At 39.3% G+C, this 13,419-nt stretch overlaps 1 protein-coding gene across 1 annotated transcript in view; it reads right to left on the reverse strand.

Moving 5' to 3' along the window:
• Nucleotides 1–7,415: 7,415 nt before the first annotated feature.
• The window catches only part of smarca1 (SWI/SNF related, matrix associated, actin dependent regulator of chromatin, subfamily a, member 1), a 30,021-nt gene continuing 24,017 nt past the window's right edge, over nucleotides 7,416–13,419 (reverse strand). The window contains exons 23-24 of the mRNA XM_003223394.4: nucleotides 10,723–10,833; nucleotides 7,416–7,887 (exon numbers count right to left, since the gene is read on the reverse strand). Of these exons, the coding sequence (XP_003223442.1) occupies nucleotides 7,816–7,887; nucleotides 10,723–10,833 (183 nt within the window). The 3' untranslated portion in view covers nucleotides 7,416–7,815. The remainder of the gene's footprint in view (nucleotides 7,888–10,722; nucleotides 10,834–13,419) is intronic.

Raw genomic sequence — 13,419 nt, forward strand, 5'->3', positions numbered from 1 at the left:
TAACTTATTATTTCAGTCTTCAGCATGACAATGAGCTGAAAACCATTGCAAAGCTTCAGTAGTAAAGCTTTCCGCTATAGATCTCTCTGCAAATTATTGCATCAGTCAAATCCATCTGCCCACTTGGAGATTTATTGTCAGCTGCCGCAAAAGCTTTCTTGGAAAATCCCAATGCGCTGCTCAAGGCAAACCCAGCAACCCGCTCCTTATTTGTGCTTACAGGACCATGGATGCTACAGTCATTTTTCATAGAGGAGAGAAGGAGAAAAAGAACTTGCGGTGCCAGGAAAAAGAACTTGCGGTCCCTTTTTTTTTGCTTTTGTTTTTTTCTTTCATGGGACCGGAATCAATAATTGTGCCTATCGATTGAGGACATAAATTCAAAACATTAATTTACATTGAATGCTTTAACCTCATAAAAAGGCAACAACTGAATTTGCCAACATTGATTTCCCTTTTGTTTTTGAGAGAAAATCTCCAGGTCTGTGTGGGAAATGAAGCGTCAATATGTTGCAGTGTAGAAAAAAGCTGTTAATTATCAGCAAATACCAAAAACAAACCCCCCAAAAAACAAGAAATAAACATCTCTGGGAAGGAAGTATATTGTGGCTTAAGTCTACAGCGGCCTTTAGCAACCTTGATTACAGTTTCCATCAGTCCCAGGCAGGCTAAGGCTAAGGATGATAGGAGTTAGTTAAAACACAGCTGGATAGAGAAGTGACAACAGACTGGGCTGGAAAACAGGAATGAACTGGACTATGTTTTGATTTTGAGATAAGCTTCTGCAAGGACTTCAGCCTGTTTTGAATGGAAGAGCTAACTTCATTTTGCTTTATTTAATCCAGTTTTGCAACTAGATGTCTAGGGATGTGTCTACACTGCAGAATGAATGCACTTTGACACCACTTGGGCTGCCATGGCTCAATGCTATTGATAAATGAGAGCTGCAGTGGCACAATGGGTTAAAGAAACCCTTGTTAAACCCTTGTTTAATCCCTTGTGCCAGCCAGACTGCTGACCTGAAGGTTGGGTTGCTGACCTGAAGGTTGCCAGTTCAAATCCAACCTGGGAAGAGCATGGGTGAGCTCCTGTCTGTCAGCTCTAGCTTGTGGACACATGAAAGAAGCCTCCCACAAGGATGGTAAAAACATCAAAACATCTGGTGTCCCCTGGACAACGTCCTTGCAGACACCCAACTCTGTCACACCAGAAGTTAATGCCCAATTCTCCTGTTGAGTGCAAACTATAGTTGCAATAGAAAAGATTCCACCTAAACTTTAGGAAGAACTTCTTAATGGTAAGAGCTGTTCAACAGTAGAATACCATGGAGTTTAGTGGAGTGTCCTTTTCTGGAAGGTTTTAAGCAGAGACTGGGTGGCCATCTGTAAGGAGGGCTTGGATTATATATTCCTGAATGGCAGAATGGGATTGGGACTGGATGGCTCTTGGGGTCTCTTCCAACTCTACAATGCTATGGTTTAAAAATAGATCCATTTAAGACATTGATGACAACCCTCTTAAGCTTCCGTATATAATTGAGGAGAAGAAAGGAATATTGTCTCAGTTTAAGCAAAAGTTCCATTTACTTTTGAAGACGTGCCTATTGGCACAAAGATAATAAAAACTGGAGAGGTTTTTTTCTCTCAAACAAAAGCTTATGGCTTACCAATACAGTCATTTATGAAGTCGCTGACCTTCCCATAAAATGCAAGTATTTTATATCTCGTTTGACTGACACCTAATTAAATTTTTACTAGGTTAAAACTTTGCGAAGGACTTTCCATGCTATTCAAGTCGCTGCTTTGGCAAAGCAGGGAGGCCAAATGTTATGACAGCCCAAAACGTGTGGGTTGATCATTTATTTAAGTCATGGAAAATCGCCCAGAATGTTAAAATCCAGGGGCAATTATCATTTGCAGGCAAAACTCCAGCGTTCTCACATTTTTGCGGCAATAAATGTGAAAGCCTTGACATTATCCCACTGTAGCAATCCTGTTTGGAGGAAAAGAGCAAAGAAAGAACGGTTACATCAGAAGAACGTTGACCTTGTTGCTACTTATGGGAAATGACTCAGTGCAATAATTGCACAACAATTAGCATTTTTCAGAGATGCCATTTCATACAAAGGTTCTTGAAATGAGCAATTTGTGTATAATGGTTAGCAAACAAAAACTAGGCAAGACAAAAAGGTCCTCAGAAATCTATTGCTTATGGCCATTTGGCATACAATTCCTTTCTGCTGACGTAATATACTTGAAGATCAACAACAAAAGAATCTGCACAACCTAAGCAGAGTTGTTAACCTTGCTTAAGCCTAACTTTAGGCTTAATCTTGGGAGATTAGCTTTGCTTAAATGTAACCTTGGAGCTCATTGTTGGTCTTACTCAAGCCTAACCTCAGAGCTCACAGTCTAATCTTGGGAGATAGTTGTTACCTTTGCTTAAGTGTAACCTTGGAGCTCATGGTTGAACTTACTCAAGTCTAACCTTAGAGGCTTTGCTTAAGTGTAACCTTGGAGCTCATTGTTGATCTTACTCAAACCTAACCTTAGAGGTCATTGTCTAATCTTGAGAGATCGTTGTTACCTTTGCTTAAGTGTAACCTTGGAGCTCATTGTTGGTCTTACTCAAGTCTAACTTTAGAGGTCATTGTCCAATCATGAGAGATCATTGTTATCGTTGTTTAAATGTAACCTTGGAGCTCAGTGTTGATTTTACTCAAGTCTAATCTTAGAGGTCATTGTTAGCCTTGTTTACATCTATCCTTAAAGGTTAATTTTGCTTAAATCTAACTTTGAAGGTCATTGTTGACCTTGCTTCAGTCTAACTTGAAGTCATTGTTAACATTGCTTAAATATAACTTGGAGAGCATCATTAAACTTGCTTAAAGTCTATACTTGGTAGTCTTTTATTCAGAAGGTCTGCAAAAGTCTTTCCCAATTTCGTAACAACAATGAGCCCCGAGTCCCCTCGGGTGAGAAGGGCAGGGTACAAATGTTGTAAATAAATAAATAAAATTTCAAAAGGCTTTCTCAATAAATGGCCCAGAATCCCTAAGGAGACAACAACCTGGGCTGCTGTTATCTGTGCTCCTTCTTGGAAAGTATCCCATCAGCCCAAAAATTGCTCTCTTTTTCAGATTTTCTGGAACAATTTTCACCATCGTCAAGCTCATTTAATCCTTTCACTGCTCTCGGACAAAGGGCTCCCACCTGCCGAAAGGGCTTTCATCCGGCTTTGCCAATGGACGCTGTGCCCAACGACAAAGCCCCGCTGCAAGTAAAACATTGCCACAGTGTGTGGCCTGAGACATCACCTCCTTTCTGGTCGGCAGGATCCAGCTTAATTTGTTGATACCGTTGTATTTGCTCTGCATTTCAGGAGGGAGAACGAAGCCCAGTCCTTTTTTGGTGGCGTTTGCAGCAAAACAAATCCTTTTGCTAATGAACAATCAAAGGCCGGGAGACTCATCCTGTGCTTTGTGCACCAAGGAAGATCCGAAATGCAAAGGATCCCGTCGCTTCAACGTGAAATAAAGGAGCGCCCTGGGAGTTCTCCTCTGACTTTGTTTTGCCTGGCATCACAATGCTAAACAACCGGCCCGGCTTTTGTTGTTGCAATAATCGAAATGCAAAGGCAATGGACTGCTTTTGTAGCCACGAAGGATGTTTCTCCTGTGTTTATGTGCTCATTTCGCCTCTGATCCCTACATTGTTTTGCTTCCTTCCACAAAAGTAAACCACCAACTTGCCAACTCTTTACAAGCCCTTGTTTTGTTAAACCATCAACTGCTGAACTATATACATTTCCCCTGCTGCAACGTGTTGATGATGGTGTTTTTCATTTCATGTGCTTTTGGCTATTTTAATGATTTTAATGGTCTCCCTTATACTCTTGGCATTTATAGTTGCATTTGCTGCTTAATTTTTAATTTTAAACATCATCTGCCCGGGGGCCAAACGTTGGGATGGAGCAGCAGAGTCATGTATCCAAGTCAAAAGCAAAGCTCTCAGTAAAGACCATTGTAAACAACAGATGATCACAACTTATAAGAAGGATTAAACCACTGGTTGAGTGAATACACTATTTTTAAGACACTGATAACATATCAAACACATATTTAAAAAGAGCACACCTAACTGCAAAAACATCATAAAAACCAAACCCCAACTTTTAAAACATTTAAAACAGATGAAATACATATTTAAAAGAGCAAACCCAAATGCACATCCCTCTACTTTGGTCAGTTCGGGCAAAAGCTGAACCTTTTAAAGCTCTCAACTTGGTTTTAAAGAAATGGCACATGCATTTCCTTGCTCAACGAGCAAGGGATCCGTATATTGGGCTTTCTTCTTTGCCTAAACAGGGGACTCAAAACTGCTGGCTTTGGAAAAACAACCTATTTTTGCTTGCAGGACCCCCACAAAAGGAACATTTTAAAGAAGAAGAAGCAGCCCCATGTTTATTCCTTGGAGGAAGAGGAAGTGAGCAGCTCTGGTTTTCCTCCTCCCTCAAATCCATGAAAAAGTAACTGCTGGCTTTTTCCCAGTTTGAGGGAGATTGGTTAAAATGGAATTGGAGGGGCCACTAAGAATATCAGAAATAAGAAACAAACCATTAGTCCACAATCCACAGGACTCCCATCCCTGCTTTATATGGTTATGGATTAAGGGGTCGGATTGGCAGCAGCAGCAAATACACAAAGTAAAGTCAGACCTCCACATTTACGGACTTTTTCTAGGAATCTCTAGGTCTTCCAGTGCAATTCTATGGTCAATGCGCTCTATTCCTTGGCCATAGGGTTGTGTTGGAGGACCTAAAGGTTGTAAATAGAACACATTCATCAAATATAAATGTGGAGGACCAACTGTATAACAACTCAAACACTAATGCCTTCAACGTCAACTGGATATAGAATCATTTTTAAAGTCAGTTATCTGAATTAGAGTTGTGCTGGAGGACCAAGAGACTCCTAGGGAAATGTTCTCTCGGGTTTAAAAATGGGATTTTTTTTTATTTGGGGTTTTCCCCCTTTTGTGGGGCCCTTATCCCCAGACTGTGGGATTCAATGAGAAACTTCAGATTAGGCTCTCCTTTTCCAATGGAATCCAATCCACTTCACAGCCAGTGAATAGTGTTTCAAATTTTTCAATAGACCCCAAACCAGCTACTCCCAATAGAGGATGCAGCTTTTTCTTCTGTTTTCCTCACTTAAAATTGTTTCATTCTTTTGAAAGAAGGAGGTCTTGCTTCTGAATATGTCACATCTCTTTCTCGGTTTTGAGGCTCTTTTGTGGCCATCTGTCCCACAGACGCCATCCCTTGGAGCTGGATTTTAGCGCCTGAGCTGCTGGGAAGAGATACAGCCTTCTCCTCCTTTTCTTCCACTTATTTGAGTTTATCCTGCCGGGACTCGGAGTTCATCCTCCACTTCTGAACATTATGCTCAACTCCCTCTTGAGTTTACTTTCCATCTGGATCTTTCCTGAATTCCATCCTGGGATAGTATAAGGCAGTCTTTTCTGATCTCCGTCTGGATCCTCCTGAGTTTGGCTATCAGATCTCCGCTGCAAATTAGGCAGACAATCTTGTATTCCCCTTGTTAATTTTTAAGCTGCGCTTCCATCTACTTGAGAACCGTGAGAGCTGCACTGAACCAGTTCATACTTTGGGGGATTTAGTGGAGCTAAATTAAATTGGCTGCCAGTTCCAAGTACCCAAATTCTTGTCTATCATACTTCCTCTAATGTTTTAGTACAATTTATTGCGTATTGTATTCATCTTAAATATGCGTCAAAAAACAGCTGACCCGCTGTAACATTGAGAAGCCACAGGGAAAAAACATGGAAATGTGTCTTAACAGCTGTTTTTCTTCTACAGAAAGCCCAATATGTTTCATCCTCCACAAGACAATATTTGCCTATAGAAAACATTACAAAGATATGAGAAACTGTGGATAACAACACACACTATTGAAACAAAGTTCTCTCGACCCAAGGATATCACAAAGGCATGCCGGAGGACCTAGAAAATGCCTAGAGAGGTTTTTTTTTATCGTCTCCAAGCCAATTCAAAATTTAGCTGCAGAAATTTCAAACTGAGAAACCTCATAATAATTTGTGGGAAAAAACATATTTTTTGTTTAGTTTCTTGAAGATCAAACATGCATACAATGTACACACACACACACACACACACACACATATATATATGTCAAAATGCACTGGGTTGTCTCCATACTATTTATAGGGCATTTTATTGAACATTTTGGGACATTTCTCCATTCCCCTTCCCCCCTGTGGATTCTACTGCGGTGTTGGTATGTCACTCCACCTGCATTATTTTTCAGGGTGACAATTCTATAGTCTTTGCAACCACTTCAAATTTAATATTGAATGTACTTTTCTTGCACATGTGTTTTTCACGACAAGGACTTTACGTCTACTCTCTTCCTAGATTTGCTTTGTACAGAGTGACACACACTGGTTTTCCCACTTAAAATTTTTAAATAAATCTCTCAAAATTTATCCTCCTTTGAAAGTAACCTTGGGTACTTACACTGGCTTGCCCAAAGGAGGCAACAGAGAATTTTGTTTTCAGCCCTTTAACACTGAAAAAAGCCAGGTACAAATGCCACAAAAATCAACAAGACAAACAATAGCACCTGATGCTTAAAATACTAGTTTCGAACAGCTAGTTTGGCAGAAGCTGGGGCTAATAGTGGGAGCTCACCCCACTCCTCAGATTTGAACCGCCAACCTTTCTGTCAGCAAGTTCAGCAGCTCAGTGGTTTAACCCACTGCACCACTGGGGGTTTTGCACTGGAGAACCTACAAATTCCTACAGCAGTGTTCTTGCTAGAAATCTCTAGGTCCTCCAGCATATTCAGAGGAAATTGGTCCCAGAGTCAAACTAGAGGACCTGGAAATTCCAAGCGAGAATGTTTTCAATCAAACCTGTGAATAATCCAATCCACAAAAGTCAAAACCGCAGATGACTGTTGCTACAGAATGTGGACTGTGATGTCGGATCTCAGCCAATTGCTTTAAATCCTATGCGATAAAAATCCAGCAGATGAAGGAGAAAGAATTGCGCTCTACCTACTCTTTTCCTGCCAACATTCTATTTGCATTTTTAACATGGAGTTAAATAGAAAGGTTATCTGCCACTTCATGTACGACAGTGTGTTCTAGCATCAAATTATAGCATATGACAGGCCTGGTTTCAGGAGTAGAAGGGAAAAGGAAAAAAGATGTAAGTGAACACATACAAAAGGTGCAGTAAATGGAAGTATTACCCCTGTATATCACTACGACAAAAGCAAATGCACTCAAAGTCAATGCACTGGAAAAACCCCTAGAACGAAAGCGGAGTCGAAACATGGTTTTTTTTTTTCCAAAAGAACATGAGAGGTCTATTTTTCCTGTAGTCATTTTAATTCAGTTATACTTTCCACGATCATATAAAGTAGCAAACAACAGTAATACACCTAACAGAACCAAGGGGAATATTTCTTTTTTGTCAAAGCACCTGGATATAAAACATACGAAAGCCAAAAATGTAGCACAAGCTTCAGGACAGGAAGTGCATATTTTCTTGCATAAGACAAAACAACACAAAAAGACAACTGCACAAAAATGCTGGAATGCATTAAAATATAAAACTACAAAGCAAGTAAAGAACGGCGTTGTAAATCAGGCAAGATTGGCACAAATAAAAACTATGTGGGGGGTGAATACACAAAGGGCATCAATAACTTGGCAGAGAGAGAGGGCAATATGGCAGTTTTGGATGAAACCCTTTTTTCCACTGGTTTTACGTCTTCACTTTCTTGGCGTCCTTTTTGCCAGAGCTGTCAGCTGAGGAATCGGCTTTCCTTTTTTGTGACTGTGGAGAGAGAAGCAAGGAGAAACATATCCATTTATCTTAATGCATGGTGATCTATACAGGTAATGAAGTCTAATAGACCATTATGTTGCCATCTAAAGATAACAAAGGACTCGGGAAGTCGCTCCATGTTTCAGCCACATGCAATAAGTCCATCAAGCAGAACTACTGCAAGAACACAGCCATAACTTCACAAAGTTTGCAATATTATATTGTTAATGTCAATACTGCTAGCTTTCAGTTCCAAAAAAAATACAAGGCAACCATGACTTTGACAAGGTCGGAGGGAAAAACCAAGTGGCTGGTAATAGCAACTTCCCCGTTTCCCCGAAAATAAGACCTAGCCTGAATATAAGCCCATGGGTGCTCATAATATCAGCCCTGCCCCAGTTAAGATCGTCAAGTAGATGGATGCATTTACCAATAGTACGTCTATTGCAATACTAGGTGATGATATTAATATATAATAATATATAATATAATATAATATAATATAATATAATAATAATAATAATAATAATAATAATAATAAATAATATAATGATAATATAATATTATTTATTTATTTCATGTCAAAAGCATTGCATAATAAATATAATATAATATAATATAATATAATATAATATAATATAATGATAATATATAATACAGAAATACAGAAATAAATAATACTAATGATATTAATACAGTGGAGTCTCACTTATCCAAGACTCGCTTATCCAAGGTTCTGGTTTATCCAATGCATTTTTGTAGTCAATGTTTTCAATATATCATGATATTTTGGTGCTAAATTCATAAATACAGTAATTACAACATAACATTACTGCGTATTGAACTACTTTTTCTGTCAAATTTGTTGTATAACATGATGTTTTGGTGCTTAATTTGTAAAATCATAACCTAATTTGATGTTTAATAGGCTTTTCCTTAATCCCTCCTTATTATCCAAGATATCCGCTTATCCAAGGTTCTGCTGGCCCGTTTAGCTTGGATAAGTGAAACTCTACTGTACTTAAAATAAGCAATAATACGAATTATACTTAAGCATTTGTAAATACTGGGAGGTAAATGCCTATGTGAACAGAGAGTTGAGACTTATCAATTAATTATCAACCGAAGGACACACAACACACTAATAATATGCACACTTGATACATGAAAAAATAAGACACCCCCTGAAAATAAGCCCTAATGCATTTTTTGAATAAAAAATCAGTATATTATGGGGAAACTACAGTAGTTTGTAACTGCTCACTGAATCATTGGGACATCCTTTCACTGCAAATCAGCTTTTGAAATGATGAGCTTCTTAGCTAAGGCCATATTCTATCTTTCATCCGCAGCCTTTCCTTGGGAAAACCTCCAAGCTGCGTATTTGTTTGCAGTTTGGTAGACATAATCTCTTCATAAGGGGCTACTAACACCACACCTGCACATTGCTTCCGATTCTAACAAGACATTTTAAAAGATACTGGAAATTCCCTTAAGATTCAAAGGGGCACAATGCAAATTTTGTCTGAAATCTGGCATTCGTAATACACTTCTAGTCATCCTGCAAATGCCACCCAGTTGAGATAAAGAGCATAATGAGGATAACCGGTTCTGTATCTACCAAGATAGCGGACAGGATTTCCAAATCTTGATTCGTGTTCGGAACCAGAGTCAAATCAAAGACTTGGTGAAAAATTAATTTGATACCAAATGGGCCACCAAACTGAAAGAGGGATATCTACCTTTTTTCTCTCTTTGTTTTTAAAAGTTATAAAACATTCCATCCCTGGACTTTCTCCCTAAAGGGACTTTTCTGCTTGGCCAATACATCATGGAGGCATTTATCTTGAAAATGAATGTATATAACCGCAAATATTTTACTTTTTTATGCACCCAGCGTTGCCTGGGTATGCATTTTCTAATGGGACCATTCATAAAACTGTCAAACTAATGCCAGATACAAACAATACTGTTGTCAAAGACTTTCATGGCCAGAATCACTGGGTTGCTGTGAGTTTTCCGGGCATTATGGCCATGTTCCAGAAGCATTCTCTCCTGACGTTTCACCCACATCTATATCAGGCATCCTCGGAAGTTGTGAGGTCTACTCACAACCTTTGAGGATGCCTGTCATAGATGTGGGTGAACCATCAGGAGATAATGCTTCTGGAACATGGCCATACAGCCCAGAAAACTCACAGCAACCTAAGAAACAATAGTGTTTGATAAAGGTTTCAGGACTCAGTTTCCCAGATTAACTCAGGTTATTTTTTTTTCTTCATGCATAAAAAATACACTACTCTGAATACAAGATTCTCTTAAGAACTGAATTATTGCCCAGGGTTTTTAAATCTTTCTTTTAACCTTTCTCTGGCTCAGTTACATCTTTGCCTGGTCCTTTAAGAAAGCCTCCTTAACAACATCTCCTTGACAACACTCTGGCCCTCCTTAACAACATCTCTATGGCAAGGGCAACACTTTGGCCATCTCTCCCGTGAGGTAGCCTTTCTATCTAGTGCCCTCTGCTGGTTGCGCAAGAGCACTGCAGTGTGAGGCTCATCAACGTAGATCGTTTTTAAAATAAGGTAATAAACAAAAGAGGTATGTTTTATTTAGTTCAAATCCCACTAGCATTTTAAGTTTGATAATGAAGGGTCTGTGTACTAAGTTTGCTCCAGATCCATCAAGCAATGGAAGAGCCTTTGAAGAGCAAATATATATACACATATATCTATATATTCAGTTTCTTATATAGAGGTTATAAATATGAATTGGAAAGGTGGAATGTAAATATTACACACTTTAGAAAAACCCCCAAAAGAAAGCCAAACACAGATTAATTACCGCTGGAGTTTTCGTTCCCCGTTTCTTCTTCTCAGCCTTCTCTTTTTCCTCAATCTCCATATTTTCTTTTTCAATCAGCGATATGAGTGTATTGCAGCGTCTCTGAAGTTCCTAATCAAGATTATTTTAAAAGAAATGTTGAAATAACAGCCGCAAAATCTTATTAAAATGTGTTTCAGTTTGGTCCTTTTTTCATGTTTGTTGATCCCATCTTTAGGATGGCAATTAAAATCTAAGGCAATTAAAATCAATGGGTATTGAAATTCAATGGGAAGTGGATTATGTCCCTAATTATGCCCTATAAGACTGCGCACCACACAGAAAGGAAAAGCCTGCCTTAAATGACGCTTGAGGGCACAAATTGCGAAGCACCGACTGAAATTAGACCTTCTAAAAATACTCAGCCATTTTAGAAGCTCAGGCTGTTCTAATTTAGACTTGCCAATGTAGCCCAGAAAACAACTTAATCTAAAATAAACTGCCATAAAAGCATTTCTGACATCAAAACACGCCAGAGGATATGCTGCAGCACACACAAAAAGCAGAAAAGAAACACATACATTTTGATATTATCCTTTTTTCTCTTTTCGACTTCCTTCTGCACAAAACCCAATACTTCTTAAAACAATAAAGAAGAAGGCATCCAAAGCCCTTCCAAAGGAGGAACTCAAACAAATATGGGATACTTTGAATTTACATACATATTTGGCAATAGTTTCAATCAATGTTTAAGCCCTGACAGCTTTATTCATCTCATCATTTTAGGTATTAGACATGGCAGCACTGATAGGCATGAGAAGGCTAAGATTCAAGTCAACATTCGGCCACAAATATGCTCTTGGCCTGAGGACAAGGGAAGGGGTTCGTATAGCTTGAGCCCCTTAAAATTACCCAGCCAGTTTTAATCATGAATTTTAAACTCATATCTTGTGTTCACTATATTTGTTCTACGTATTTTAATGTATTTTATAGAAGTACATTTTAATATTTGTATTTTATATAACGATTATGTGTTTTTAGCTGTAACTTGCCTCAAGCCACAAGGAGAGGCGGGTAAGAAACAAAATAATAAAATAACAATAATAATAACAACAGATTGAATATAAATGTCATTAAGTTAAACACTTGTACAATTTGTTGTCAAAGACTTTCATGGCCAGGATTACAAGGTTGTTGTGTGTTTTCCGGGCAGTATGGCCATGTATATACCTCACAACCTCTGAGGATGCAATCAGCTTCCATCTCCCGCATTTCCCAAGGACTCAATGGGATCTTAGTCCCTTCTGGTTCTTCTCTATATCCCCAACCAAAATAAATGAACAAGTTTAAACATGCCAAAAAAGGCCACCAAAATGGCCAAAGGTTTTGGAGCTATAAATCCCTCTGAGAAGCAGCTCAAAGAGCTGGGGGTGTTTAGCTTGGAAAAAAGAAGGTTAAGAAAAGGGAACATGGGAGCCATGTTTAAACATTGGAAAGAATGTCCCATTGAGGTGGAAGGGGTAAACTTGTGTTCTGCTGATGCAGAAAAAAACCTGGAATTTTATAGAAACCATTACACCCTTTATGAGCTCACACTGTATAAGCCATATGCTGGTAGAAAAATAAAAACAGCAGAAGAATTATATATGTTTTGGGAAGAGAAAATCTATATATATAAAAAAGCTTCTGACCATTTCTACTTTAATTAAAACAGCGAAACTACACAACCCAAAACCATGAAATTTGGCAACAAAAGACCGTCCTCCCTGCTGTGTTTAGACAGCAAAACAAAACAAACAAACTGCAAGTCCCTCAAAATTCCAAAAAACAGGAAAACTCCATGTGCGCATGCGCCAACCAGCCCCCCCCGCCCCCCGAGAAACAAAGACGTCACACCAAGGCTGAGGCAACACTGCCTAAACTCCAAGGGAGCTGTTAAAACCGTTACTGTCCTCGCCTCCAAACCGGCTACTTGGGATTATGGGAGTTGAAGTCCAAAACACCTGGAGGGTCCAACAAAAAGGCTCAAATCCCTACTCTTCTCACAACAAACAAGGACATTACATACTAATCAAGGTGACTACTTACAACATTATGAAAATGGACATTCAAGAAAGGAAACATTCAGGGCCAGCTAGGTAAAGGTAAAGGTTTCCCGTGACGTTAAGTCCAGTCGTGACCGACTCTGAGGGTTGGTGCTCATCTCCATTTCTAAGCCGAAGAGCCGGCGTTGTCCATAGACACCTCCAAGATCATGTTGCTGGCATGACTACATGGAGCGCCATTACCTTCCCGCCGGAGCGGTACCTATTGATCTGCTCACATTTGCATGTTTTCGAACTGCTAGGTTGGCAGGAGCTGGGGTTAACAGCGGGTGCTCATTCCGCTCTCGGGATTTGAAACTGGGACCTTTTGGTCCGCAAGTTCAGCAGCTCAGCACTTTAACACACTGTGCCACCAAGGGACCCTAACATTCAGGGCCAGCTAACACCTCCCAAAACAGAAATCCCCCAGGCAGGAAACTTTGAAGCTACAAGGCCTTTACATGCTAATTTTGGTGACTCATTCTAACATAAAATCTTCCCTCCAACAAATAAGAGTTCTTTATCCCACACTGGACAAAACTGTATTCCACAGGTATACAACCCACACTTCCCTGTTGAAATCCATTGAAAATCAACAAAACCTCGCTCCCACTATTACAACACTCTAAAACCA

Source organism: Anolis carolinensis, unplaced genomic scaffold, assembly GCF_035594765.1.
Source record: "Anolis carolinensis isolate JA03-04 unplaced genomic scaffold, rAnoCar3.1.pri scaffold_12, whole genome shotgun sequence".
NCBI lineage: Eukaryota > Metazoa > Chordata > Lepidosauria > Squamata > Dactyloidae > Anolis > Anolis carolinensis.